Here is a 25,933-nt window from a genome sequence, read left to right as displayed (position 1 = left end):
GTCGTTGAATAACATTGGGAATAACAACAATAAGGAAAATAGTAGCAATATGAACAAGACGAGATCTTCTTTGTCGGCTAATGTTGTTACGGTAGACAATGCAACATTCGCGCACCGTTACTTCTTTGTTGTTGCGTTCGTTCCATATACACGCTTATCCGCAAGAACAATTACTCTACAGTGCTGTGTATGCTCTACGCCTCATTTTCCCATTATTTTCGATAAAAAAAATTGTTTACTATATAATTGTTTTTTAATTTAGACAATTCTGAGTATGCGTTTCAATTTTTCCATGTAATAGAGCTTAGCCATTCTGAGTGAACCCGTTCCTGTTGTTGACCACTGGCCTGACTGGCACAAAGAGATGTTTGCGTCTTGTCTGGTTTTTTAAACGCGTTCATAGTTCAACAGTTGTAAAAAGATCATACGGATCACAGTAAAGTTAAATTTGACTTAACAAACAAGAAACGATAACTGAAATAAACAAGGCGAGGCTATCAATAGTACCCGTTTGATTGATCATAGTGCTTTATGATAAAATTTTCCGATATAAACAGGCCACTGTAATGTAAGTTACACATTAGATTCAATTTACAGATGAAGGAGCCTCAAGTGGGACAAACAGGCGCCATGACATTTCATCACCTCAAAACTATCGGTTTTATTTTATCGAATTAAGCCATTGCTGACGCCATCAGCGAGACCAATAGCAGCTAGAACTGAACTGAAGTTGTTGGCAATTTCATTGACTGTTGACGTTTGTTGTAGTTTACCGCCGTTCTGAGTCGCGTTGTAACTATCTCATCACAAAAGTCTTCGCTACGTGCATTGGCCTGATTTGCTTCCCCAGTTGTCCACGGACGAGGACCTGTCTCTCAGTGCTATATTACCGCCGCCGCTCATCCGGCGGCCTATCCCGTCACAACTCGATTCGCGTCAAGACGTCGTCGGCCGGTACAGCTCTGTCTATACAGGGCGTTACCACTGCGTAATGGGCTTCTGCTGCTGCGGTCACCAAAAGCATTACGAACATCGCTGCTGCTGTCGAAAACCGCAGATCGCAGTGTTCCGTTCAGACAGCTCAGTATCAATATCACGCATACCGTTCATCTTACTCGTATCATTTCTTCATAGAGATAAGACGCTTGAAGCACTTTCGATAAGAGGCTGTTGTGTAGAAGTGCTCGCCAATACGTTAAGATTGGCAAGATCGGCTGGCCGGCCTGTCTGTACGCCTGACTGACTGACTGACTGACTGGCTGGCTGGCTGGCTGGCTGGCTGGCTACCTCACTGCCCTGGGCGGTCGATCCCTGACAACGACCGCTCGGGTTGAGGACTGCTCGCAGAAAAACAGCGTCGCGAAGGGCCGTCGATTGATAAGATAGCAGCAGTAACGTAACAAGAACAAAATAAACAGATATTAACGATGCGAAAGCGCTATCAGTAACAGCGCACGATGTGGCACTATGTCATTGCCTTACGCAGTAGTACTCTCTTTATAACTCGAATACTCTAACTGATACTGCTGTCGTTGCAGTTCCTGAATGGGGAGAGACCGGGAGCGATCGCGGTGGGGTAGGTGAGACGAAGCCAATTTGCCGTGACGCTAGGAACCAAACGGGCCATGGTACAAAGAGCAAACGAAAGTAGATAAACAATCTGCTGAATCTGGTCGCCGCCGCCGCTGTTATTACCACTAATCAATGGCTGCTCATTACATGTTAGTTGGACTGGGTCCCGCGATGCCGCCCGTACAAGCCTGCTTCTTTCTTTGATTGTTGGCCAGGATCAGATATCGACGAGAAAACGAGCGACAAGAACGCGAATGGAGTAAGGCATTGTGCAAATTTTAGTTACGATCGTCGAAAACCGCAGCCAGTGTTAGCAGCAAAAAAGCCGCTGATGTTGCCAAAGCCAACAAAATCACCGTTCCGTACTGGGTCGCTGGTCGTGCGATCCGTCTCGTTTGTCCACTGCGACGATCGATATGACGGAATTATCTTGCTTATTATCGATGATTACTATTAGATACTACGGCAGCAGAGGAAGAGCGAGCTTACTAATTAGCTCAGAAGTTAGTGTCAACCTGTCAGAAACAAGTTATAGCGTTGGGGAGTATCCTATGACTGTCGATATTTACGAAGGAAACGGAAAACGAGCCAAACTAGAACGATACCGATGCCGACAGCGACTCTTGTAGACGTTCGAAGTCAAAATGATAAAAAAAAAAAAAAAGAATTGTCGTTAGTGAAAGTGGTCGATATCGTATTTGGTGGCCGGTTAGTGGCTTCTTGAAGGCCAGTCTAACTGCAACGAGCATGAATAGAAAGGCTGTTCGTCGGTGTTGATTAGTAGAGTTATCTAGATCGCCTTAGATTTAACCTTCAAACGTAATACCTAGCTAGTTTACGAAGCTTCAGTCGATCTATGACGATCTCTGAACAAAGAAACTGAATTACCCCTTGATAAACGTATTCATCATAGGCAGTTGATTTTCTTGAGAATTTTGTTTGTCCGTTCACTTTTGACAGTTATTGTATTAGTACTGCAGCATCTGTTATTGTACGTATACGTTAGATCTATTCGCATCAGCAGTTCTAGACGGCAAAAATTGTTTGCACTCATTGATAACTTAATGTCAATCTTCTATTCATTTATATCTTTATTTCAATACAAAGCTTCGCCCCCTTTAGGACTGCGTGAAGAATGTTCAACTTAACCGCTATCGCTATACGATACTTCTATGGAATAGATGTAGGCTGTCGATGATATATTAGACATACATCGCATCAAAGCGTCTCTCTTGCATATTCGTTCACCTGCGTGTGCGTGTGTGCCAGACAAATGACAATCGCCTATTACAAATTAGACTTCATTTTGTTATTATTATGATATCAGGATGACAGCGCCAAAGCCAAATGTGGGCCGCATTTGGCTTTATGTTGCTATTTACTTCTTCCAAACGTCGTTTCATTTTCTTCGTCGCTCTAGCAGTCCCGGCTTTGACCCCCTTGCCAGGGAGAATCATAGCCTACTATAGTCCAAAGCGGTATAGCCAGTACAATGCATAAATAGATGTCATTGTGTCGAAACTCACGTAAAACGTGTATGTTAGAACAACGTAAACACTGCTTTTCACCAGCGTGCTCCCAGTACTTCGAACACGTGAAGCACATAGGATACGCTTGAAGTAAATAGAATCACAAACACTTTTGTCGTGTTATCGTGTCTTCATAGCGACGATAACCGTAACCAGACCAATTATCACCGCGATGAAAATCACCAAACGTTGCTATACGGTGCGTGAAAATAGCGCCGCCGCCGCCGCCGCCGTCAACGCTGTTACTGTTGTTGCTGCTGCTGGACTAACCACGGTCCTTCAGTTACTGTTATCTATATGCATAGTTTGAAAAGGTAATAGTGTGTAGCGTTGTGGGCGGATATGCGACCGAAACAACGACGCGCACCGCCATATTCGAGGCGGCGACGCCGTCGCACGACAGCTGCCGTTGCTGTTACTTCTGCTGTTCGCGCGAATAAAACTTGTTTATTGCGTTGTTACGCTATAAATCCTCAACTAAAACACAGATAAATGAACTCTCTTAGGAAGTTGTGATTTAATTTTTTTAGAATGGAAACTAACGATCCCTGATTGGTTTACGTCTTCCTCGTCAACGTGAACGGTGCCTCATTGCTTGCCAGGGAGGGTCGAGTCGCTCATGTTCTTTATATCGTTTTGCCAACCGCGAGCTAAACACGCGCCCTCAAAGGGAGAAGCTGTTCTGTCAATGGCAGAACGGCTCGAAGCGGAAGAGAGATTTGGCCATTAAAGGACGAAGCTTATGGATGGGGCCGAGATGGACACGCGGTGGCACCATGTAGCGGTTCACTCTTAAACGGAATAGCAGTAATATAAGTAATAGTTGCAAGAGTAGATGTTTAGCCGTTCAAACAGAACGATTGAATTAGAACAGGGTTCGTATCAGCGTTGTAGCGACGTCGCATTGATTGACAAAATGCGATTATGTACGCTTATGGACCATTTTTTAGTACGTTAGCTTTCGCTAGTTTTTTTGCTCAAGCTGTGCTTGTATGCCCGCATCTGCACCCTTTTGTCTGCATCTTTCTCCGCATATGTTTCTCCTAGATAATGATCTTTATCGTGTAGTGTTTTTCTACTGATGTTCGGGCGCTTGTCGTTGAAGCAGTTACGGTGCGTTTATGGTCATTAGCGTTGCTTACTGCAATGTCGAAATCGACATACGTTTGTTAGTCATGCCCATCCATGTTTTCCGTTTGCCCCCTCCTGTTTTTTTTCTGTTTTTCATTTTCGTTCCCATTTTCAGCGGATGTTCGGCCTTTCCGTGTATTATCATTCGTATGGTTGTTGACTACCTTTATATAGTGGAAATTACAAGCGGGTGGCTAATGACAGCATCAACAACGAAGGCGTCAGCAGTAACATTAATGGAAGCGACAAACTTTGTTCGTCATTAACAAAAAAACGGCTGGCTAAAGACGAAAAAACCGAGGACGCTAACCGTCATCGCCACTGAAGAAATTAGACAAGAGGTTGAAAACACTTCAAGGTAATGATTCCGGCTCATGCGTAACAACGGTGCGACCGTAACCGTCGGTATTACTACTACGTACTATAAGCCATCTTGATACTAACATATAATGTATACAAATATACCGTACCAATGTGAAGCCATAAATACGAAGCTCATTAACAGCGTGTGGCACATCAAGCCACATTACTAAATGCTAGAGATAATATACGGAGCACATGGTAAAAAGGAACTTTTCATTATAGCTAGCTATATGTGGCCCAATGATAATAGTGTTAATATAAGTTAATTGGACAGATAGAAAACCTAGTTCTACAAATGCCGCTAGAAAAAAAAACGCATCACTACTACAGCAGCATCGCGCTACCTATAGCGACAGCACTCGGGAAGCGTCGGACGTATGCAATGCAAGCATCGAGATGATTTTCGCGCCGGCGTTGTCCTGTTCGTCGTTGCAGTCATGTAGATTGCAATTCTGATGAGGTAATTTGTAAAATGCGCCATCTGCCATTCCCCGTTGTCTTTTCTATCTTCGCTCTGTCATCGTCGTCGTTTTCCCATTTTTTGTTCCATCTTTTTTATATCTCCGTCTGCTCGTTCAGTCTTTTTCATCTCCGCATCTTCATTGATGGTCTGCGGTCGCTCATGGCGATGCCGATGCTGCCATGGCAATTCCGTGATACCTTCTCGCCATCCTCTCTGTAGCATTCGCATCATAGCGCCACTCTGCTGCTGCTGCTGCTGCTGTTATTACTGCTATGGGATCTGTCAGTATTGGCCACTTATTTTTCCATATCTCTGCTGTGAATGCTGTGACGGTTCGTGCTGCTGCTGCTGCTGCTGCTATTTGATGTTGATAAGGATGAAAAAGCTCGTCGCTATTATTGCACTAACAATAATAATAATAGTAATGCCTTCTTTTTCGTTACAGAAATTTACCGCGTCTGTCTCGCCTGTTATGATACGGAATGACTGCCTCAGACTAATGCACTATTGTAGTACTATTGGCTGTTAATTGAGTTCCCGCTTGAGAGCCGAAAGGTTAGGTAGTACTACCATATAGTCATTATTGCTAGTGATATTATTATAAAAGTGCTATTTTGGATCATTTTTCGAGTAATAGCTTTTTTGCCGTACCGTCATTTCAAGGATGAGATGTAGCAAGATACTATAAATTGCAGCTGACTTATAAACCCGCTGCCGTATTGTATAACCGTATATTTATATGTATATATATACATTACAAAACGCAGATTTCATGTTGCAAATATCGATGAACACAATGGTAGCAATGGCGGATACATGGTTACGTGTAGCAGAAAAGGTTTAGCTAGGAAAAGAAGAGGGTTATTCTCATTTATCTATCCATTATTGGTAAAGAAAACGTTCCGATAAATTTGTCGAGAATGAACAAATGAGATGCTAACAAATATGTCCTGTATAGTCCATCCCAAATGAATCTGTTAAATAAGTTAGGTAGATCGAATTCCACCGCTTTATAATATTATACCTGAACGATACGATCAGATATTTATTCTCTATACGTAGATTCTATACGATGTCCACCATGTATATTCTAATGTTTTGTTAAGTAGATATTATATATTCTGTTACATGCCCTGCTCTCGATTGCGTCCTTTACAATACGTGGGTTCGTGACTATGATTTTAACATTATTTGTTTTTCCGTGTGAGTTGCTGTCTACTTACATGGGGGTAGTTACTGTGTACTCCTTATTTATCTATTCATTTTTTTACTTAGGCTTGCGCTTTTTCGACTTGCATCTGAAGATCTGCGTCAATGCAGTAAACCAGTCGCGTTTCATTGTCTCTTTGTTTCCTGCCTGAGGATAACCTAACAAAGACCAGCCTAAACCATGGAGGCTGCTGTCTCTCAACGAGATCTCCATATATATGTATGTATACGTACATATATATGGGTGTGTGTTTTTGGGCGTGGATTTTATAAAAAACTTTTTCGAGTATATCAGAGCTGGACAGCGAAAGCCCAAAGAGAACACAGCAGCAACATTCGTCACCGAGATATGAAGCTGAGGGAGTCCGTAAATTCGACAATGATAAATTCGTCGGGTTAGGTTAGGTTAGGTCGCTCACGAAACATTTCGGTCAATGACAGTACAAACGGTAGTACTCAGTAGAGACCGTCAAAATATCTAATGTAACTGCAAAGCTCTATGAAAATCTTAGAATTATCAACTGAGTAAATCTGCAAACTCTTTTTCTGCGTCCATAGATAGACCTACGAATGCTGCAAGAGTCACACGTCTTTACGTACAGGCTGACACAGTATAATTTTAATCAGGATATGCAGTCAATTTCGCAACACTGTTAGTAATAGCTTAATGAATCAGACGGCTTTTCTTTATTTCATTTATAACGTACTTTAAAAGTATTTTTCTAAGTATGCTTGGTACTATAGTACGCACTAAACCACTTGGCAAGCGCGCCTATTTGGCCACCGCCGCCTGGGAACACAAGCCCACGCAACCGTCGATGGATCCCACTTCCATCGTAAACATTCGATCTGTCAATCTCGAACCATCTCTCATGAAAACCAAGCTACCATTTTCGGGTGACATTACTACGAATGTTGTCGCTGTAGAAATCTAAAAGCTAATAACTGGTCATGTGATATATTTTGTTGACAGCCAAACGGCTCGTACTTTCAACTGAGATGTGCTGCTTACGTTCATATGTTTTATCTGTGTAGCATGTATGGTATGTGGGTGAATGAGTCTGCGAACATGGAACAATCTCCTTTACTAGGTAGTTCTGCTCTCACTGCCTTCTACGCATGGGGTCTATTAATGCTAAAGCAGCTTCGATCACCCGCCTTGACTCTCCGCGCTGCTCCAGATCTATCTGTCATTTTTGCTTTTTCCTGCGCGCTCTCCATCCCGTTTTCATGTGTGTCTCGTCTTTGCTAGACCTGCTCATTTCATTTCCAGTAACTAACGATTCGACGGCAGGAGCTAGGGCAACCTTCCATTTGGTGAACATTCAGCAGCAGCCTCCCACAAGGGGCAATAGGAAGAGCTGCCGCAACAACAGCATCCCTAGTCGAGTCGGGCACTACTCAAGTGAATTCGTTGTCAAGCAATTCAATGTTGTCAACCTTTCTGACCTGATCAGGTTACCTCTTTTTGCCACCGAAGACCGGAACGAACGCAGTGGTAGGCCAGAGAATGGATGGAGAAAAGCGAGCAAAACTAAGCAAGCAGCAGTTCTCCGTCTCTATCCGCAATGGCTCTGTCCATCCTCTTGTGAATTTTGCAGCACTCCAGTAGTCCCATATCCACATACCATCTAGTCCCGCAGTGTCAATGGGGATCGGCCAAGCAGTGCAGAGCTAGGAAGTCGACGTCGACGGTACCAGCAACAGCCGTAGAGTCTCATCACGATAGACCTTCGTCTCAGCTCTTTTGGCCCAACTTGAGGATCATGGTTCCTCATTGCCGCTTTCTTTACCCACAGCTGCCATACTCCTTCCACCGCTAACACCCTCAATCTCAATCCCCGATTCCATCTAGCCTAGAACAGCCGATTTTTTCACAGTAAGAGTATACTAAGGTGCAGCCATATGGGTAGAAAAGCAGGACTTGGTAGAGCCTTTCATTCCAGCTAGAAGAAGAGGCTAGCTGAGTTCACTAGTTTATAACACCACACCGCATACTGAAGAGGTAAGGCAAGAGAAAAAAGGATGGGCTAGCGATGGGAGGTTGCACGGAATCGCGCAGAACAGCAAAAACTGAGGGGGGATAACGGTGACCCACACCAAACACCCACAGCTCTTCGTGCCCTGCTGGCACCGAAGAGAATGGAATGGCTCGAAAAAGTCTATCTGGTCAACCCCAGAGGACACCGCAAAGGACCAGAGATCCACTAAAGGAGAAATGTCGTTCCGTTTCGAGCAGTACTGCTGCTGCTGCTTCTGCTAGCCAGAAAATATATTTATGACAAAGGTCATGAGGGCCGGCAAAAGATTAGCTGCTCTGTCGTTACTTCTGGGCAGAGAAGGCGTAGTGCACGAGTACGCACAGCACGGCCCAGTCCGCTCCTGCTAGGATATGTAATGAGCAGCTGCGCATTGTATCAGAGCTAGCATGCGGATTATGATACATTTCAACAGAAATCCAATATAATTCATACAAACTCATAGTTACGAAACTGAATTGAACATTATATAAAATAAGGAAGAAGGAGAGTGCACGATGGATAACATATTTATATATGTATATAACGAATGCTGGAAATAGTACTTGTCGGAATGTTTAAATACATTCCTGTACATATTCCAGACACTAGAGTAGCCTTCATACGCTGTTTATTTGCTTGTATAGCCTATGCAATATCGATTGTAAGCAAAGCCAATAGGAACTTGTTTAATACCCCATATTCATTTTACATTATTTGAAAGTACACATACTTGTAGTGAATAACTTTAAAACGTTCACAAGAGACTAAATAGTCTGCGATACGAACGATGTTGCTTTGCTAAGCCGTTGCTCGTGAAAACTGCATATAAAACTGCGAACCGAAGTCACATCAATCCGGACAACTTAAAGTTGATTCTCATTGTCATGACAACTTACCAGGCACTGGTGTTTGAAAATGTGTGGGGGCCTCGCCCAAGTCGCTGTTGCTCACAGCCGATGGAATGAATAGTTACACATTTATTTATGTACGTGTATAACGTTACTGATACTGAACAAGGATTAGAGACTCGGATTCTTTTAATTAGAAAGGAATGTCAATACGACATAATATAGCGTGCCATTATTACTGTCGAAATTTTAAAAAAGCCCTTGGTTTAAAAAGGGCAACTCTGCAAATTTCGTAAATATGACCAAATTCAAGTAAGGGTTAACGTTGTATATATAATCGAAGGGCTTCTTTCAAGCGTTTGCTTCAAAAATCATCGAAATGTAGTTAATAAAGAAAACGAAAACGATAGAAACGAAAAGCAAAAATTATGGAAGCAATGTATTGAAAAGATAAGACATATACGATAGATAACGACAGTGCCTCTCATCAACTACCCAAAAGATTATGTTCTCATCCATAGACACTCAACTCGGGTAATACCTAATCCAAAAACTCTCGCTGCAGATCGCTCAGCTGTCGACGTTAGCATTCTCATTCCCTCCGCCTGCCGGTGCTGGGGGCTATGCCCTTACACCTGAGATGGAATTCGTTTAAATATATTTCATCATCGCTAAGAAGTACATATGCTGATGTACACGTGTCAGCCAACTATACATGGAAGTCCGCTGAACGTTAAATGGATTCCGTATGGTTGGCAAATTGGGGCAAGGTTATAACAGCGTCAACATGTATTTCTTGTGTCGCTTGTGGTTACTAGATCCGCTGGATTGAATTTCTGGAAGTTGGAAAAGTCGTTTCCACACAGTCGGCTAGCGTACATCAATTTCGTATCCGACCAACGATATTCGATTTATTTCAAATTGGTTTTCCCAAGGGTTTTTAAAAAATGTGTTGGGTAATTGATTCGCTGAGTGAAATAATGTCGCTGTGTATTAATGTAAATGCACCATCTCATCACATTATATTAGCAATCATGTTTCTATAATCTTGTACATCTATTTTCCGAGCCTTGCTTGCAACAGCATGGGATTTAAGATCATCAGTAAAGTGTTCGCCCTGCTCCGTCGAGTTCTACGCCTTTCAGGCATAAAAACGGCTGGAACTATGAAGGCTCAAAACAGGACCCCTGGGACACCACGAAAAACACTATGAGGTAACAGGCAATTTATTACCTGCACTTACACAATAGCAAGAAGATTGGTCAACCCCACGTGTGATTAGATTATTGATGGGGTGTTTATGATTTACTCGGTCCTGTATTTGCGGAAAATCAAAATAAATACGATACTTGACTGGGTTTTATATAGTAACTTCTTCCTAAAAGGTTATTGAATGAGATTCAAAGTGAAGCTGCTCTTGGATGGAAGCTTGTTTAACTTTCTTAAAAAAACACATACATCGAAAATTACACATTTCAGGTTCATACATTAGACGATAATGCGATATAGTTACCTACCTGACTTGCAAATGAGATGTCTCTCTGTGACACAAGCATTTAAAAGAAAACTTTTGAAAAAGCTGTACCTTGATCTTTTTCATTAGGAATCGATTCTTAGTCCATCTCCAGTGTAAGAAGAACCCCACGATCTCCAATACGATAATTAGCGTACCAGTAAAACAACTTGGCGTATTTCAGATCAAAATTAGGCTCTCCCTAAAAAACGTATTCTTGTAGAGGCCTTTCAAGGTCTTTGCTGCGTTATATCGGCACAATATATCTCAAAAATCTTCTTGAGGTCTTTTCTCCAGTCTCCAGTTTCACTGTGACAAGAAACGGGTACCTTAATTACGATCATTAGGTACCCTAAAGGCGTCAAATAAATATTTAATAAGTTACAACATGCTGCAAAAAATTAATCAGTTGTAGTAAGACCTTACAACTCATGTAGTTATAATCGCCCTTTGTAAAATTCAAGGAAATGTTGTCACTTGAACTCCATTGACCTGCTATTGCCATGTTAAATCAAGTAAATCTGTGATCTGATCTAACAAGCACATCCGCTGGAGCCGCAAGACTTTCCTCGTGCCTATGCCAATAGGGCGTTTAATATGGTTTATTAAATACTCTTATTGGTTGATTTACCTACTGGACTGCTCCACATTTAGTAGAAAAATAATAGATTTATTTTTATTTTTTCGACCGCAAATCAAAATTGCCAATTACTATAATTAAATCACCAACGTCAATCATTTCTCCTAAGAAGCCTAAAGAGTCGAGATTCTGAACTTCAGTATTGCCTGCCTAAGACAAGCTATCCATTGCCGAATTCTATATCTGCAACAGTTAGATATAGTCAGCTTTCTGCTACGATTAATACAGTTGTAAGGTATCGATAAGGACATTTTATTTCTTGAGTAAGTTGCTTGCTCTAAATATCCATAGAGATTGTACGTTGAAAAATATGCAACGTAATTATCCCACGGAAAAACACACAGTTACTTTTACATAACAGAACAAATCGTTTAGACTTGATATTTTAACGAGCTTCCTTAAAAGCTACAAATGCTGTTGATTTCCTGATGATGAACACTAGACTGACACGGTAAGTGGATAAAAAGTATAACAATTCATTTTACTAATTGGCAAGTACAAAACCGCATCACCTTGTATGTTCCCAACTAAATCAGATTTACGGATTATCTCTGTAAGTCTCCCACTAAAGCATGATGGTGTATATTCTCACCTAGGAATCTCTTCGTACCGTGTTAATGGCGTCTATGAAGCTCATAGATCGCTGCATCAGTGCGACCTGGTATACGTACCGGAAATCCCTTGTTTTACTCTTATATCTTTTCAAAGCGAAACGTCGAAAAAATCGGCTTGGTCGACCATCCCCTCTACTAAATAGGGTCTTAGTCCCGATTACTACACGTTGGAGAAGTTGGTGAAGGAAGCAGTTCTATTTTTCTTTTTATTTGTTTTTGAAGGCCAAGCAACTCGGGCTAAATAGAGCCAACAGTGTGTTTATTCTTTTATAGCTGGTCAACCTTGTATAGAAAGCCATGGTTACCTTTAAGTCACGCTAAATTCTGGTCTGGATATAGCAGACGACGGCGTCCTCTTGTTCTGTTTGCATTGGTAAAATTGCGCCACCGCAGACTGTCTACTCACATCGCGTTTTAACGGCTTTTTATCTGAACAGAAAAAGCGAGCGACAAGAGCCCTGATGCTAAGCAGCGACGATCAGGCAAAAGGACCGAAATTGTCTTGTATTGATTATATTCAAATACGACGTCTCAACAACGAACGATTCGAGATGGTAAGCTAGACGACGTTATAAGAATGATAGATAGCTGGCTGAATGTCGAACTGAACTACCGTAAATATGAATGCGGTTGATCGTTCGTAGACTCCTAATCACTACTTTTCAGAGATTATGGATTCTTACTCAATAACATGCGACTCAATCATAGTCATTGACTTTCAAATCGAATACCTCCACGAAGACAAATATGACATAGCATGGGTTGAACGTAACATGTCGATTTAGCACGTCGCCTTTTTCAGGTTGACCTTCTGATTCCTGCTTGTACGATGGAATATACTTGCGTACATGCACACTACTAGCTACTATCAGTGACTGTGATCAGGAGAGGAAACCGCCTAATCAGCGATTAGTGTTAGAACGCCCATATGACAAAAAGACTTTTTAAATAGGGCTGATACCGAAGAGGATATTTGTAGACATTGACTTAAATTGATACGATTTTATTTGAATTAATGTATTAAACATGTTTATGATCGAAGAAGGTAGAAAGACTGTGTAAGAGTTGTATATCCTGTCACAGTCTATATATGTACAGGGCAGGGGCATAAGAATACTCATAGTTGGTCAAAGTTAAAAAAAATAGGCTCCTCCTAATAAACCAAAATGCTATTGAGGCAGATCCCTACAAGTCCACTTTTCCGCACTTGCCCACCCCTAAATATTAGCATGTGAATTTTGTAATCATAATATCCTGCTATTTTTTTTTGTATAGAGACGGTTTAAGAACGCTTTACATGTTACTTGTTACATGTTACCTAAAATGCTCTCGACTGTATCATATCTTCATCGTAGTTTTTTCTAATTCTAGTTATTTTAATAGAACTATGCCTAATTTCAGGACGCTCTGCCTTATGCAAAATAAGCGAATTTCGCATTAGCTGACATCACATATAAACGTGCAGTTGCCTACACATACAGATATACGTACGCGCGACCAAAGACTACCGGCCTTGTTAATCTATAGTTAAATACAAATGCAAACCATGTTATTCCCGCATTCATACTGTTTAACGGCACTGAACACAGCTGTTCTGCCACGGGTAAGAAAAACGGAACGGTCGTTATGCCCACCCCGTATTGAACGATTCTGCCAGTCATACATTCGACCACAACCCGGGCCGAAAAGTCCTACCAAGATGGTCGGTCTAAACGACTATTGACTAATGTAGTAAAAGGCACGACACCGCACGGGATTGTAAAAGGGGAGCGAGGAGCTGACAAGAGCATGGCCCATTGTCCTACTGTGGCAGCAGGCGATAGGCAAGATTTTTACGGGGAACACCCGCATCGTTAGGCTCTGTTCTTTGGCATTGCTCACCACCGCTGAAGATAACTTCTTGTTGCGCAGGTAACAGCAGTAGAAGCAACAGCGTCTTCTTACCGGCTTACTTTATTTACTTGACTTTCAGGTTACTTCCACTTCCACTGCAGCGACACCATCATCACCAGCACCGGTTTGCTGTACAAGATGCGGGCCTTGGACGCTGTTACAGCTAATATTTAGCATGTCATCACAGTCGACGGGGCCGTGGCCGCCGTGGTAGTTGCAATCGTCAACGAAGAACGACGAACTACGGACACAAGATGAATCTGGCGGGATCTGCTGTTGATGGGGTGGCTGGCAGAGAAGACGATGAATTCTGAACGGATTTTTTTTCTAGATACATATCGATCGCGCACTACTTCTTGAGCTGTACATCCCGCTCGTTTATGCTGCCCGTATGTTGAAGCAATGGAAACAGTAAACAAACCATTTAACTAAAAAAACGACAGGAAAAAAGAAAGAAAAGACAATAACAAGCGTGTCAGTTCAATACGACGATGTTTATATCGGTGTGGTGTCCTGCCATATGATACCTGTTAAAGGAGACATGGTACGCGAATGTGCCTATCTTAGAAAAATGTGCCATAGGTAAGTAGCTGTGCGAATGTAGGCCGTGGACTACATCTGCAAGCGTTATCAGCTAGCTATATATATATATATATATATATATGAATTTTATATAAAATTGGCTATTTGAAACGAAGATGTTCCTCTATCAAGATCTAATAATCTGTAAAGAAAGGCGAATACTTTTTGAAGCAACGTGTCCGATTTCCAGAATACATGTGCTCACGTTAAAAGCAACGTTTCGAGCTGGAACAGGATACAATTTCCTGCAATCCTATTCATGGTTTTGGCTATAATCAGGAGGTCGCCATTTTAAATGCATACGCCAGCCTATTTATCACCTCTGTCTAAGTGCAGATTATTCACTATGGCTTTAAAATATTATGTTTCCATTACGACACCGGTAAGTCTTTACAAAGAGTAAAATATATCTCCATAGTTCCAGAGAGACTGTTATTTCCTCAAGTGTATCTAAGTAGTAGTCAACATAGTGTGGTCGTCAGTCGAGCTGTATAGCTAGCTTACTTTCACTTTTAAATTTGTTCTAATCAGATATGCGTCAGGCAGTGCAGGCTGCCCTTCAGCATTAATTATCAGCTCTTGCTATAAAATAGTCCGATTTTATGTTTCGTCTTTGGTTAACTATGACGCACCAATGAGAACCACGTTAGCAAAATACACAGTTCACCTGAATCCTCTGCAAACTTGTGAAGAACGTATGAACGGTTAGTACGATTTGACTCCTTTATCATTTACTCATCTTCAAAAGAACTTTTATACCTTAATAAGTCCACACTGCTTCTAACCATAAGCAGACACGTCGCAATATACGAGCACAAATATATCGTTCTATGTGTGTACTGTTATCTAAAAACAACAAACAACCCTATATGTAATCACAACATCTAATCGAGTTCGAAAGCCCACTCCTTTATAGGTGGTCTAGTAGTGATATAAATTGCCCGATTGCATCAAAAGTCGCCATTATTCGGAAGTCATATCCCATCACTTTCGCCGCTATTTGACAACTTTGTGTCAAAAAAAAAGGCCTATGCCGTATACAGATGTTATATTATATATAAGTTTCTGTTCTCATTTAAAGGGTTCCAAAGATCGGCACTGGGCGCTATTGCCTCGCAGTGTGTGCTTCGTATGCGTCAGAACTACTGACAACTAAACCGAAAGCATGCATGTTTTGGTTCGCTAATAACTTATGTTCTTACGAAAATCGGGTAGCCGCATCTTAAACTGTTCTAATATTCTATTATTTCGTCGTAACGCGTTTGCTGAACCATAGTAGATCTAGACGGTTTTCTATATGCTTTATTTTAAATATTGGTAGCATTGTCAATGCTGTGTCCTTTTTACTGTATAGTAAAGATGAAATGCGTACTTTATAAACAAGCTCTATAGAATACGCAGGCGGTCTTATTAAACTTCAATGACGGTTCCTTAAAAAGCATGCATTTTTCTCTTGATGGCCACTGACATCTTTCGACGTGTCATATCTATCCTCTTATCTATCACCCGTTGCATATTTGCTTGTATCTGTTCTTTAGCAGAGGATATGTTCTCGGTGTTCGTCTATTACTAATAGTGTCGCAGCTCAACTACTGCAAATCTTCAATGCGTGTCCCTTGCCACTTACTAAAAAAAAAGTCATCCTGTTCTGGCTGTTTTCAAATCATCCAAATATTCCCGTATCCTTCGGGGCAATCTTTTCTGACCTTTCATGCTGCTTCATCTAGAGCTCGCCACAGCACCTCTATCACTTGTTAGCGTTTAGGTTCCATACTTAAATGCTGTCGCTCTCTGCGATTACGCTATTTAGTAAGCAGAGGCTTCTTCAGTAGATTTTCTCTAACTGTTCCTGCCATCGCTTCTTGTTCTTGTCTCTTTACGGTTCCACATCTTTCGTGTCGTACTGTTCGATTATCTTTAACCACCTGAACCGCGTTATTGCGATTCGGGCGCGGGCTGCTGTCTCACCTGACTGGATACGTACACGCACTACTGACTCGTTTGCAGCGGCCTGTATGCCTGTCTGTCTGAAATCTGCCACTACCTCGTCCTTGATCTTCAGATACTTGTCAAGTTAAAGGCATGTACGCTGGCTGGCCGGAAGCCGCGTTGCCACTGCTGCTGGAGAGTCAGCGGAGCGGTAGAGCCCTCTTTGCGGCCAACTGCCTTCTTACTGTGATTTTTTGATCCACGTGCTCTGCTCGCTTTGTCTCTCCTTTCTGGACGATTTTTCGTTTTCTGCTACATTTATATTTCTCCACAGCTTTGATTAGCATTAATAACGATTTCGATATCACAGTTATCCTTAAAATTTTTTATTATCTTGAGAACGACGGGCCAGTCTTCAGCATTTCGCAACATTTTAAAATCTGTCAACCTTAGTAGATTCGAGGTTGGCAATTGGCTTTTCCGTTTTCTTCTACACAGCTTCGTATGAATTCGCCAAAGATGTTCGCAAGCGAAGATCAGTTGCTACACTAGACTAAATCTTCTTTGTGCTACTATCGCTCGGTCTAGATGGGGACATGTCCCACTGAGTGAATAGCAAGTAGCGGATACGTATGCATAATAGTAGGAAATTTCAATCGTGGAGTCGATTGTTCGCGACTTCGCACAATGCCGCTTCCGTGAGAACGTCTTCCACGAAAGAGTCAATATTTTTTTAGACTATTTCTTTTCTTCCTGCCAGCGGCCTTCATCCAGACTAGTGCCTCGCTTGTCTGCTAGATATTAACGCGCGAGTCCTTCGAAGTCAATTATCGTTAACTATAAGGCTTGCAGTGGCCGGGCTGCCAGGCGGTCCTATCTAGCGTGACAACTCGCAAGGACTAACCGCACCGAACACGTAACTTAATGAAATACTGTCCACCTTAGCCGCCACTTCTTATTCTGCTGCTGCTGCTGCTGCTGCTTCTAGAAAAAAAACTATCCGTTAGCGGTTAGCCAGAGGAGCTGGGTCAAGAGTTCTCACGATAGAACGCAGTCATGGTGCGATTCGTATTCGTGGAAATTTGCTCACATAAGAGGGCACCTCCACACCTTTACGACCGCCGATTTGATAACGCGACCGTGATACTGAGCTTCACAGAGAAACTGTTGGCTGTTCAGGTAATTAATGGTTTACCAATTAATTAATTATCCATGCAAGAATTGATCCTTAGGGTAAAGTTTCGATTTCATGGGCATCACTGCTTGGTCCCTGGCTTTCTGCTTCAGTGCGCTGCCAATTCTACTAACGTCGTGTACTTGTGCGCAAATGGATCACTTCTAATATACAGAAGAGAGACCGGCGCTGTAGACCTAAAGCTACTATTAGGCTGTTACCCGGTGGACCTTAAAATTGGAAAAGCAATTACCTTGTTGAACTAGAATGATCATTTTTTTTTAACACGTGTTAAAAATATTTTCCTTTATTTTTTACACATTTTCCCAGTACTTTGGCATCTTCTGGACAGCCACAGGCCTACCATTGGCCTTCTCACATGTAATTACTCTGTCTGTAATTTCTCGAAGCAGAGAATAGTGGGATATACTTGTTCACTAGTTGCTCTTTTCAAGCTATGGAAAGCCCCGCATTCAGAAAACATAGAAAAATAGGTGTGTTGAAGTGGCTACATATTCCTTTGCTCAATCTAGAAAGTAATTGAGGAATGGCACCGAAGTCTGGTGTTTTCATGAAGTAACCAGACCGCGCGCTGTCGATTGCCGTGCCAACAGTCCATGAGTTTCTGCTACCGAGCTCGATTTCCCTACATATTCTCTCGCCTGGTCTGTCTGCGACCGGCAGGTGAGATTGGTCCATGTTTTGGCTGTGGTCCCAGGTAGGGTTTTTTGATGATTAAAGTTCTGCAAATTTCACGTGGTATATAGTATACGTATTTCCAACTGATTTAAAGACAATCCACGAAGGCTCATTTTTTAGTCAGTTTCCACATTTTTAGCATTTGCAACACGTTATTCTGTTCGGCCTTTCTGCATGGTGTCTTCACCAATTTTAGATAAATTTTTGCGGTGCTATGGCCTTCGGGAGGCAACGGCTCGATCACTGAACTCCGACTTTTATACAAAGAATGCTGGAATATTTACCAGGTGATTTTATCTTAATTCAAATATTATTCAGTTTCGAATTCCGCTGGATCTGCTTAACGGCCTAACGTAAATATTATCAATTAATTAAAGCGCGCATATTGTATATTAAGTTCGGGCTCTACGTGAGCTGCAAAAGACCTATACATTTTGCAATACATTTTTTCATGAAGACCAAAGCAAATTCAGGAGTAAACTATTATTATTGACTGAACAGCGTTTGTGGAAGGTGTTTAAGCAGATCGATCAATGAGCTGGGTCCCTCCGTAGATCTTATACGCTCCAAGTAAATCTAATTATATATAGCATATATATATATATATATATATATATATATATATATATATATATATATATATATAATATGCAGAAAAAGAGAGATCCTTTAGTTAAATTGTAGTCATACTTTACAGATAAATATTAAAAAACCCTTTGAATACTTATTATAACTATGGTCAAAGATCAACTGAACGTTTACCTCAATAACATGTCTGCGTGCCCACGCAAAGGATTAATAAAATATATCTATCTACTCGTTATAGTTAATATAGACTAGATAGCATTCACTGACGTGTTATCAATATATGATTTCAGTGGTAACAAAATGCTGGTCTGATATACATCTAGTGGATAGATCGGTCGCAAGTAAAATATATTACACAGGACCAACCAAAAACCACCAGATAAATAACTTCAAGGTTAGTGTAGGAAACCTAAACAACTTATTCCGCTAAGAAACTAGCTCCTTTTTTTTTATATAACAAATTCAAAATTGTTAGCAATTTTGTCTCAAATTAATTTCTTAGAATTATTTTTAATGTGATAATTAATGACAGTTATCACCTAATAATAAAATAGCAAGCTGGCCGCCATTCTTATATCAATCCTTATAGCCTAGTTACTACATATGTATCATATTATTATTGTCAGCTGTGCCGGCTTCTAGGCAAGAGCTGTCTTCCTTCCCTGTTCGTTTTCGATCTATATGAGCAACGCCCTATCCTTCAGGGTCCCTCTACTCCAGGGTCCGCAAGTACTACACGCCCGGTAGAGCACCACATCCACGCGCGAGCTTCAGCTGACGTTCCGAAGCGTTCCACGCCGTCAGATATGCTGCTCACTCACCACAGAAGAAAGGGACACAGTGAAAGATCATGGTCGAAATCTGGTAGCAAGGACCGTTGTCATGGGTCGGTTACGGAAAGGAAACTACAACGCCATATGAATGCGCTTACAGCTCTCAGCCGTAAGGAAAAGGTTTATAAGATGAAGAATGCTAGAAAGAACACGGGAATGATAAAAAAAATAGTAAGACACCGCGATCGAAGAAGAACACACGCAGGACTAACAGGCCAAAGGGCCAATGGATAAATAGGCAACCGTGTCCTTTGTCTTTGTTGGGACCGGTCGAGCTTCCAACAACTAACAGCGGTCGACCCGCTCAAGCATCGATGGCGTTTGCGGCGAAACGAATCGCTAGCGGCTTAGTTCAACTGACCTGTGTCTTCCGTCGAGAAGTCGGCGGTAGTGAAAAAAATATAAAACAAGTGAAAGACAGAGAGAAAGTTCGCCCACGGGAAAATGTTATCCTAGTTCTTCCAGAAGACTTCTAGCTTCCCTCTTGTTGCTATACAGAGGCAACACTCGTCTATCACTTATGGATATGGTCGCAGTGCTACACGCTACACGTTAGTGGCCTTATTTATCGCTTGGATACTGAGCGATGTCGGGTTAGATTGGCTGAAAAGTTACCAGAGAGGAAGATCAGGATATTATACATTTGCCAGTTTGACTAAATGATACTGGTAAACCGTTTTCGTGGCGCTAATCTTTCCAAGTCAAATCAAGCTTACCTTACTTGCAGCGGCTGCACATCTACGAATCGCTCCGTGATCGTATATCGTCCTATATCTTTTTCTATACCGTTTCGTATTCTACCGCTGATCTTAATCATCCAGTCGGTTGAACCGCTTGTATTTGCGCGGTCATTTTTTTGGTTTGCCTCGTATCACTGTTGCTGATGCAATGACTGCTACTATTTCTGTAACCGTTGTTACTTCTATTCCTACCACTACTGAATCACGGGCTCAAGCAAATATTGGGGCGGGTTCAATCAAAACAAGTCTTTGGGGTCTTTTCGCACTCTATTGGCATAGACAACCACTTTGAGGACTGTAGCGGTTTCGGTACCGTCAAGTCATGTTAGTGCCTGTGATCGAAGTAAGGCAAAGGTACTCGCGCGCAGCTTTTAGGTCGCTTGTTGAGTGCTTTGCGCTCGGTTCCCGTGACGGGGCTGATCTATGCACGTAGAGCGGATGAAACGACGGGCGACTACCGACTACTGACAGCAGTCTACGGCTACCTTCTTCATCTAGCCGTTATTTATCCTTTTCTTACGTTGTACGACGGGCAGGATGCAATTGAAAGCAGCAGCTTTTGTCAGCAGCAGCGTCGGGATGGGTGACCCCTTTGATCGACTGACTCGTCGAGATCTATTTGATCGAAGCGCCTTCGACGGGACGGTGCCACGTAGCAGCATCTACAGCAGCATTGGTAGTCAATCTCGGTTAGCTCTTCCTTCCGGCCTCAACAAAAGCGATAACAACTACGCCGTTAGCGGCTGGAAGGAAAGCGGCTGGAGTACTAACACTGCATTCACATACACACATGCACTCCAAAACATCGTCATTGGTATCGATCACATTGGGCAAGCGGCCCGATACAGACTACAAATCTCCAATAGCAAGTAAGCTTCTTGATTCTGATTGTTTTGTTGACAAAAATAGTCGTCTTCATGCTTACGAAGCTAATATCAGGCAGCTGACACGACCTAATGAAACATAAAACACTGATGAGTGTATGCGTGCTCGACAGATAAACACCTCGACGCGCTCATTAGATCAAGAAACAAGCAGACGACGCAAATTATCCGAAGAGAATTTTCCGGCCCATCCTTTTTTCCACGGTCGCGATTAAAAGGTCACTGAAAAACCAATTTTTTGTGAACAAGAGTGTTTATTGCGAGGCGGCAATTTTCTGCATATCTCTATAGTTAACAATGCCTAAATAATTGTCTATATCTTCTTCATCTTATAACTGCATTAAAAAATACCAAACGTATTTGAAATTATTGTAGAATACTGGCAAGGGTAGGTCATGGAGGCAATGGGACGCAGTGCCCACTGGTGGCACGCTCCGCAATCATTAGAGATCACTGCCGCTTTGACAAGCGTAGAGGCAATAGATTAGCTACGGAGGAGGTTTTATGCGCTCCCGTTACTTACATTCGACTTACGCGAGCCATTGAATTAATAAAGATTAAATCTTTCTGTTAAATAATATAAGCACATATTTCTGACAAATATGACAATACCGATTCTTTTATGATTCCAGGTGATGGGTGAGGAAGCTAGACAAGCAACAGAACGAATAAAGCTATGGTTACATAGAACTCAATTATAGGGATATATTTTCCCATTTGTAATTGCTGGCTGAACAAGCGCCCAATACAAAACTAACCAAAAGTATGGCATAAAAGCTTACTCTTGGTAATGAAATAGAAGTTTAACGTGGTATGCAAATATCACACGTGACCGGAAAATTACCACATAGTAGCCTACTAAATGGCGTCGTATATGCGGTTAATGTTCCAGTATTGTGTAATATATTTATAATAAAGGATAACATAAGCATCTAATCTTGTCGTAACCTTTATTAAAAGGTTATTAAAATTTTATACATATTAATGTAGCACTTGATTCAAAGGTCCTTTGTGGTTTTCAACTTTTTGATTTTCGTCCTTATCATCGCTAACGACTCCTGTTTTGCGCCTTTTGCTTAATTGTTACTTGTCTTAAAGCAGCGCTATCACCCCGGAAACGGACAATCTCACCGAGCCACTAGACGATACCCTTACCTTCTACCTAGAAACATTCGCTCAGTTTATAATCTTAGATAGCAGAAAACTTAATACAAATATCCGCCTAACTTTATCTACTAAGGCTAATAAAGTGTGACATTTGAATAGCCCTAGACAGGCTAATGCGGACCAGTATGGTACTTCCATTCTTCTATAGAACACTAACGAGAGATCTAAGTTCGGTAAATTGTACCAATATCTATGGAAAATATATAATGGCTACGTGAACATATTATTAGTGCGGTGTAGATTGGTATTTGCGTTCCGACGGCCATTTCTCATTAAAGTAATCGATATTAAGATAAATGTTTGAAAGCATTCACTTGAATTGTCCTTTAACCCTGAAGCGTGTTCTTCGCAAAATTTCGCTGGGAAAAAGACGTCTGCCCGCGTGATTCGTGCTTTAAGGGGCACATGTAATACATTACGCCTTGGTCACGCGTGCTCTCATATGTAGGTACATTTGCACGTGTGCAGCGTCTAAAGAATATGACTAATCAGATCGGTTCTAAATATGGCTCCGATTATACGCTGCTGTTCATAGGCCTACGATAACATTCGGTGTGGCCTGCCATGTACTTGTGTATACGTGAGCAGTATTGCAAATAGAATCTACATGGCCAATATCGGCGCCCCGCCGCCAATGGCATCGTTACGCGGCTAGATCTGACAATTGAGAATAGAAACGGCATCACTCTCTTTTGCAAAACAGATAACAACTGCAGCTGTATGGCGAGCTAGTAAATATTGTACGTGTATGTGCATGTAAGTGGACAAAGTGGAACGCGATGGCAGGGGTGGCGGAGACGACGACGCTAGCGAGGGTTGCCCAAAATTATTTTCGCCAGTCAGATTTCTCTAGCAGCGTGACCCGAAGCATGTCTTCGTGTGATTTTCGGATTAAAACCTCACTGTACGATGATCGAGATACTCGAGAAAAATTTCTTGTCGACGCCGATGCCGCGACCGACCGTCTACTGTCCGTCAGCTTAGATCTGTCTTTCTTTCACTGTCTCTCTCTCTCCTTGTTATTTTATCTGTAAGGTCGTGTTACTGGCTTTGCTATTCCAGAGCAAAAGAGCTGATTCCTAGAAACAGGAACGCAGGAAGAACTACTCGAAAAAATTTAATCAACTGCCCTACCCATATTTCATTTTGTGCCCGTACATGTTCGGACGTGTCCGGGCGCATTTTAAGGTCGGTCTTTGCCATCTTAAAGTCAATATCGCTGATTAGCATATCACATCATTGTGTCGCTGAGCCAATTTGCGGTAAAGTGACCCACTGTTTTTCCGTCAAATGGAAATGCACTAATATAGATGATAATTTAAATATACATACCGACATACTGTCGTCATGAATATTATGCGATGGTGCTGTAGCTTCATCCACGGGTACATTCATATATCCTCCTTCCGTTTGTGCATAGATAAAAAAACGTATATTTTCCACAAAGAAGGTCTAAAATTCTACTACCGCTATCTATTTTGATCTGGCTTTCGACCTGGTCACCTATCTAGGGGTGTGTACACATGCACGAATCAGAGCCACTCTAGATCAACTCAGTTTGACGTAGAAACGCCTCCTTCCTTTCAGAAGCTTGCTTTCGCGCCGCAAGAACTGCTCCTTTTAAAAAGCACGTTTTAGCAATGGTATATGTTTTCCGAATGCGTATGAAAGTAAAACATAGTTTGAGGGTAATGATGTTGTTGCCAATTTGTACGAACTATGATATTAAGCAAGCTTTTGAATAACTGGCTGGAAGAATCCAACTGATTGTTTGAGTCGATTCTCGATTCATAAAAAATAATTTATAAAAAAGCGGAAAAAGAAAGTGAAGTTAAGTAAGTATACTCTTTAGATTTCGCATACTGCCTTTAGGCCATACAGCCGGTCAAGCACGAGGCCCTCTATATGTAGTACGGCTTCATACAGAACAAAGTTAGCTGAAATCGAGCACTATGTATCCAAACGTATGTATCTGGTATTTTCATTGGTTACAGCTATTTTTACATTATAGATTGCGTACATCACCAGTTCAAGAAAACAGTTATATATATATATATATACTAATAGATTAAAAAGCCAATTGACGTGAAAAGCTTGACGTGATTAGGATGATAATTAATTCATAATCGATTTTCTTCCTCTTTATTTTTTATATACATAATAAATAGCATTTATATTGATTCATGCATGGACTTGTAGTCGGGTTCTTAAAACCCTTCCGTGGCGCTCGGGCGCGTCAGAGCGAAAATTTTAAGCTTAGAACACGCTGCAGGTTCCCTTTTCGATTTTTCAAAAATCCAAAAGTTACGTACATACCTTATAGCACGAATAAAATACAACGCATCTTTACGAATGCTCTAAAATGTCTAATGGAAACTGGGCAGTCGTTAGTCCTTCATGTTCGATCGATACTTGACCGAGTAGCAAAAAATCGCGTTGAGGGAAAGTGTTGTATTAAGCTTTCTACACAAATAATGTTTGTACGAGCCAAGCATCTGAAATTTTTATAATTTACTAGCGAAAAACGACCTTTGATCTTTTAGGGTTAGAAAAAATTACAGCGGAAAAATTTCCGCAGTAAATCGGGCGTGTCCACTTCGTGCAATTCGTTGAATTCCCATTTGGTGCAAAGACCACATACATTACTTCAATAAAGACAACATTGGCCATCTGATATATTAACGAGCTATGTTAAAAATGTCGGAAAAAATACATAACATTGTCTAAGCTAGTCTTATTGGACTATTTAAAAAGCAGCAGGTTTTTCGAGTCTTGCAAACAATTGCTTGTCTTTTATTTGCACAGTTCCAAAATGTGCGCTCCTTTTACATCTTCCAAAAAGAGCCTTCGACCGTTTCTAATCGGCGTTCATTTCGCTTTACCGTTATTTCATCATCTCCACTTAAATATTGGGCCATTTCTTTTTATCTTTCTACACGTGATTTCTTTTTCCAGCATCTATTTCTTTATATTCTCTTTAATAATAACTTATCAAGATAAACTATGACGTGCCGCAGGCTTGAACATCGTTGCACGGCCGAGATCCTTTCATTAATTTTATCGTCTTACTATGCCATAATACATTCTATCCTCTACGACGAAGTGTATTTTTACTCTGTTGTCGAGAAAATCTGTCATTCCATTTCCGTACATCCGTACGCGTTCACGTGTCCTCAATAAGCCCACCGGGAACATACGTTGATGTACTACGTTACAAGTTCAAGGGAGAGGTATTCAAACCAGCGAAGAATTGAAAAATCAAGTGATTCAGCTCATACAGAGTATATATAGATATATATATATATATATATATAGAAAACCGAAAGACATAACGACAGAAAGAGAATTGGGGCAAAAATCAATCAAAATTTTTTAACGGTTTTCAGTATACTACTAAATCACGAGACGAGTGAACTTCAGTTACACACGGTAGCAAATTCAAAGAGAACCAGCAAAAATTAAAAAACAGCAACATAATCACGTGAAAATTTAATATATCTAACAACATTTATGCGGTCGTTCTAAGTGTTGCTATATATAT

General features: G+C 41.3%; 1 protein-coding gene and 1 long non-coding RNA gene across 18 annotated transcripts; one reads left to right on the top strand and one right to left on the bottom strand.

Annotated features, from left to right (window-relative positions):
• Positions 1–497: 497 nt before the first annotated feature.
• On the bottom strand, positions 498–20,458 carry LOC147755400 (uncharacterized). Of its 4 annotated transcripts, XR_015328360.1 has the most exons (4): positions 20,318–20,458; positions 19,963–20,204; positions 16,006–18,224; positions 498–14,224 (listed from the first exon to the last, which is right to left on the bottom strand). It is a non-coding gene; the product is annotated as an uncharacterized LOC147755400 (long non-coding RNA). The 4 variants fall into 4 exon arrangements; XR_015328361.1 differs by lacking the exon at positions 16,006–18,224; XR_015328362.1 differs by lacking the exon at positions 19,963–20,204.
• On the top strand, positions 12,322–24,486 carry LOC111251779 (uncharacterized). Of its 14 annotated transcripts, XR_015328334.1 has the most exons (6): positions 12,322–12,457; positions 13,876–14,378; positions 14,569–14,760; positions 19,059–19,162; positions 19,395–21,443; positions 21,858–24,473. XR_015328334.1 is itself a non-coding variant. In XM_022808774.2 (4 exons), exons 1-4 carry the CDS (start codon positions 15,013–15,015, stop codon positions 21,866–21,868), a joined length of 501 nt encoding a protein of 166 aa, XP_022664509.1. In that variant the 5' UTR covers positions 14,777–15,012; the 3' UTR covers positions 21,869–24,486. The 14 variants fall into 14 exon arrangements, 3 of the variants coding, with proteins under 3 accessions (XP_022664509.1, XP_022664508.2, XP_086846228.1); XR_015328335.1 differs by lacking the exon at positions 14,569–14,760 and having other exon boundaries at positions 19,411–21,443; positions 21,858–24,472; XR_015328333.1 differs by lacking the exon at positions 14,569–14,760 and having other exon boundaries at positions 21,858–24,472.
• The last annotated feature ends 1,447 nt before the right edge of the window (positions 24,487–25,933 follow it).

The sequence above is a fragment of the Varroa destructor genome, unplaced genomic scaffold, assembly GCF_002443255.2.
Source record: "Varroa destructor unplaced genomic scaffold, Vdes_3.0 BEIS01000005.1, whole genome shotgun sequence".
Taxonomy (NCBI): Eukaryota; Metazoa; Arthropoda; class Arachnida; order Mesostigmata; family Varroidae; genus Varroa; species Varroa destructor.
The sequence above is the reverse complement of the archived record's forward strand: the minus strand, read 5'-3'. Positions and strand labels throughout refer to the sequence as shown.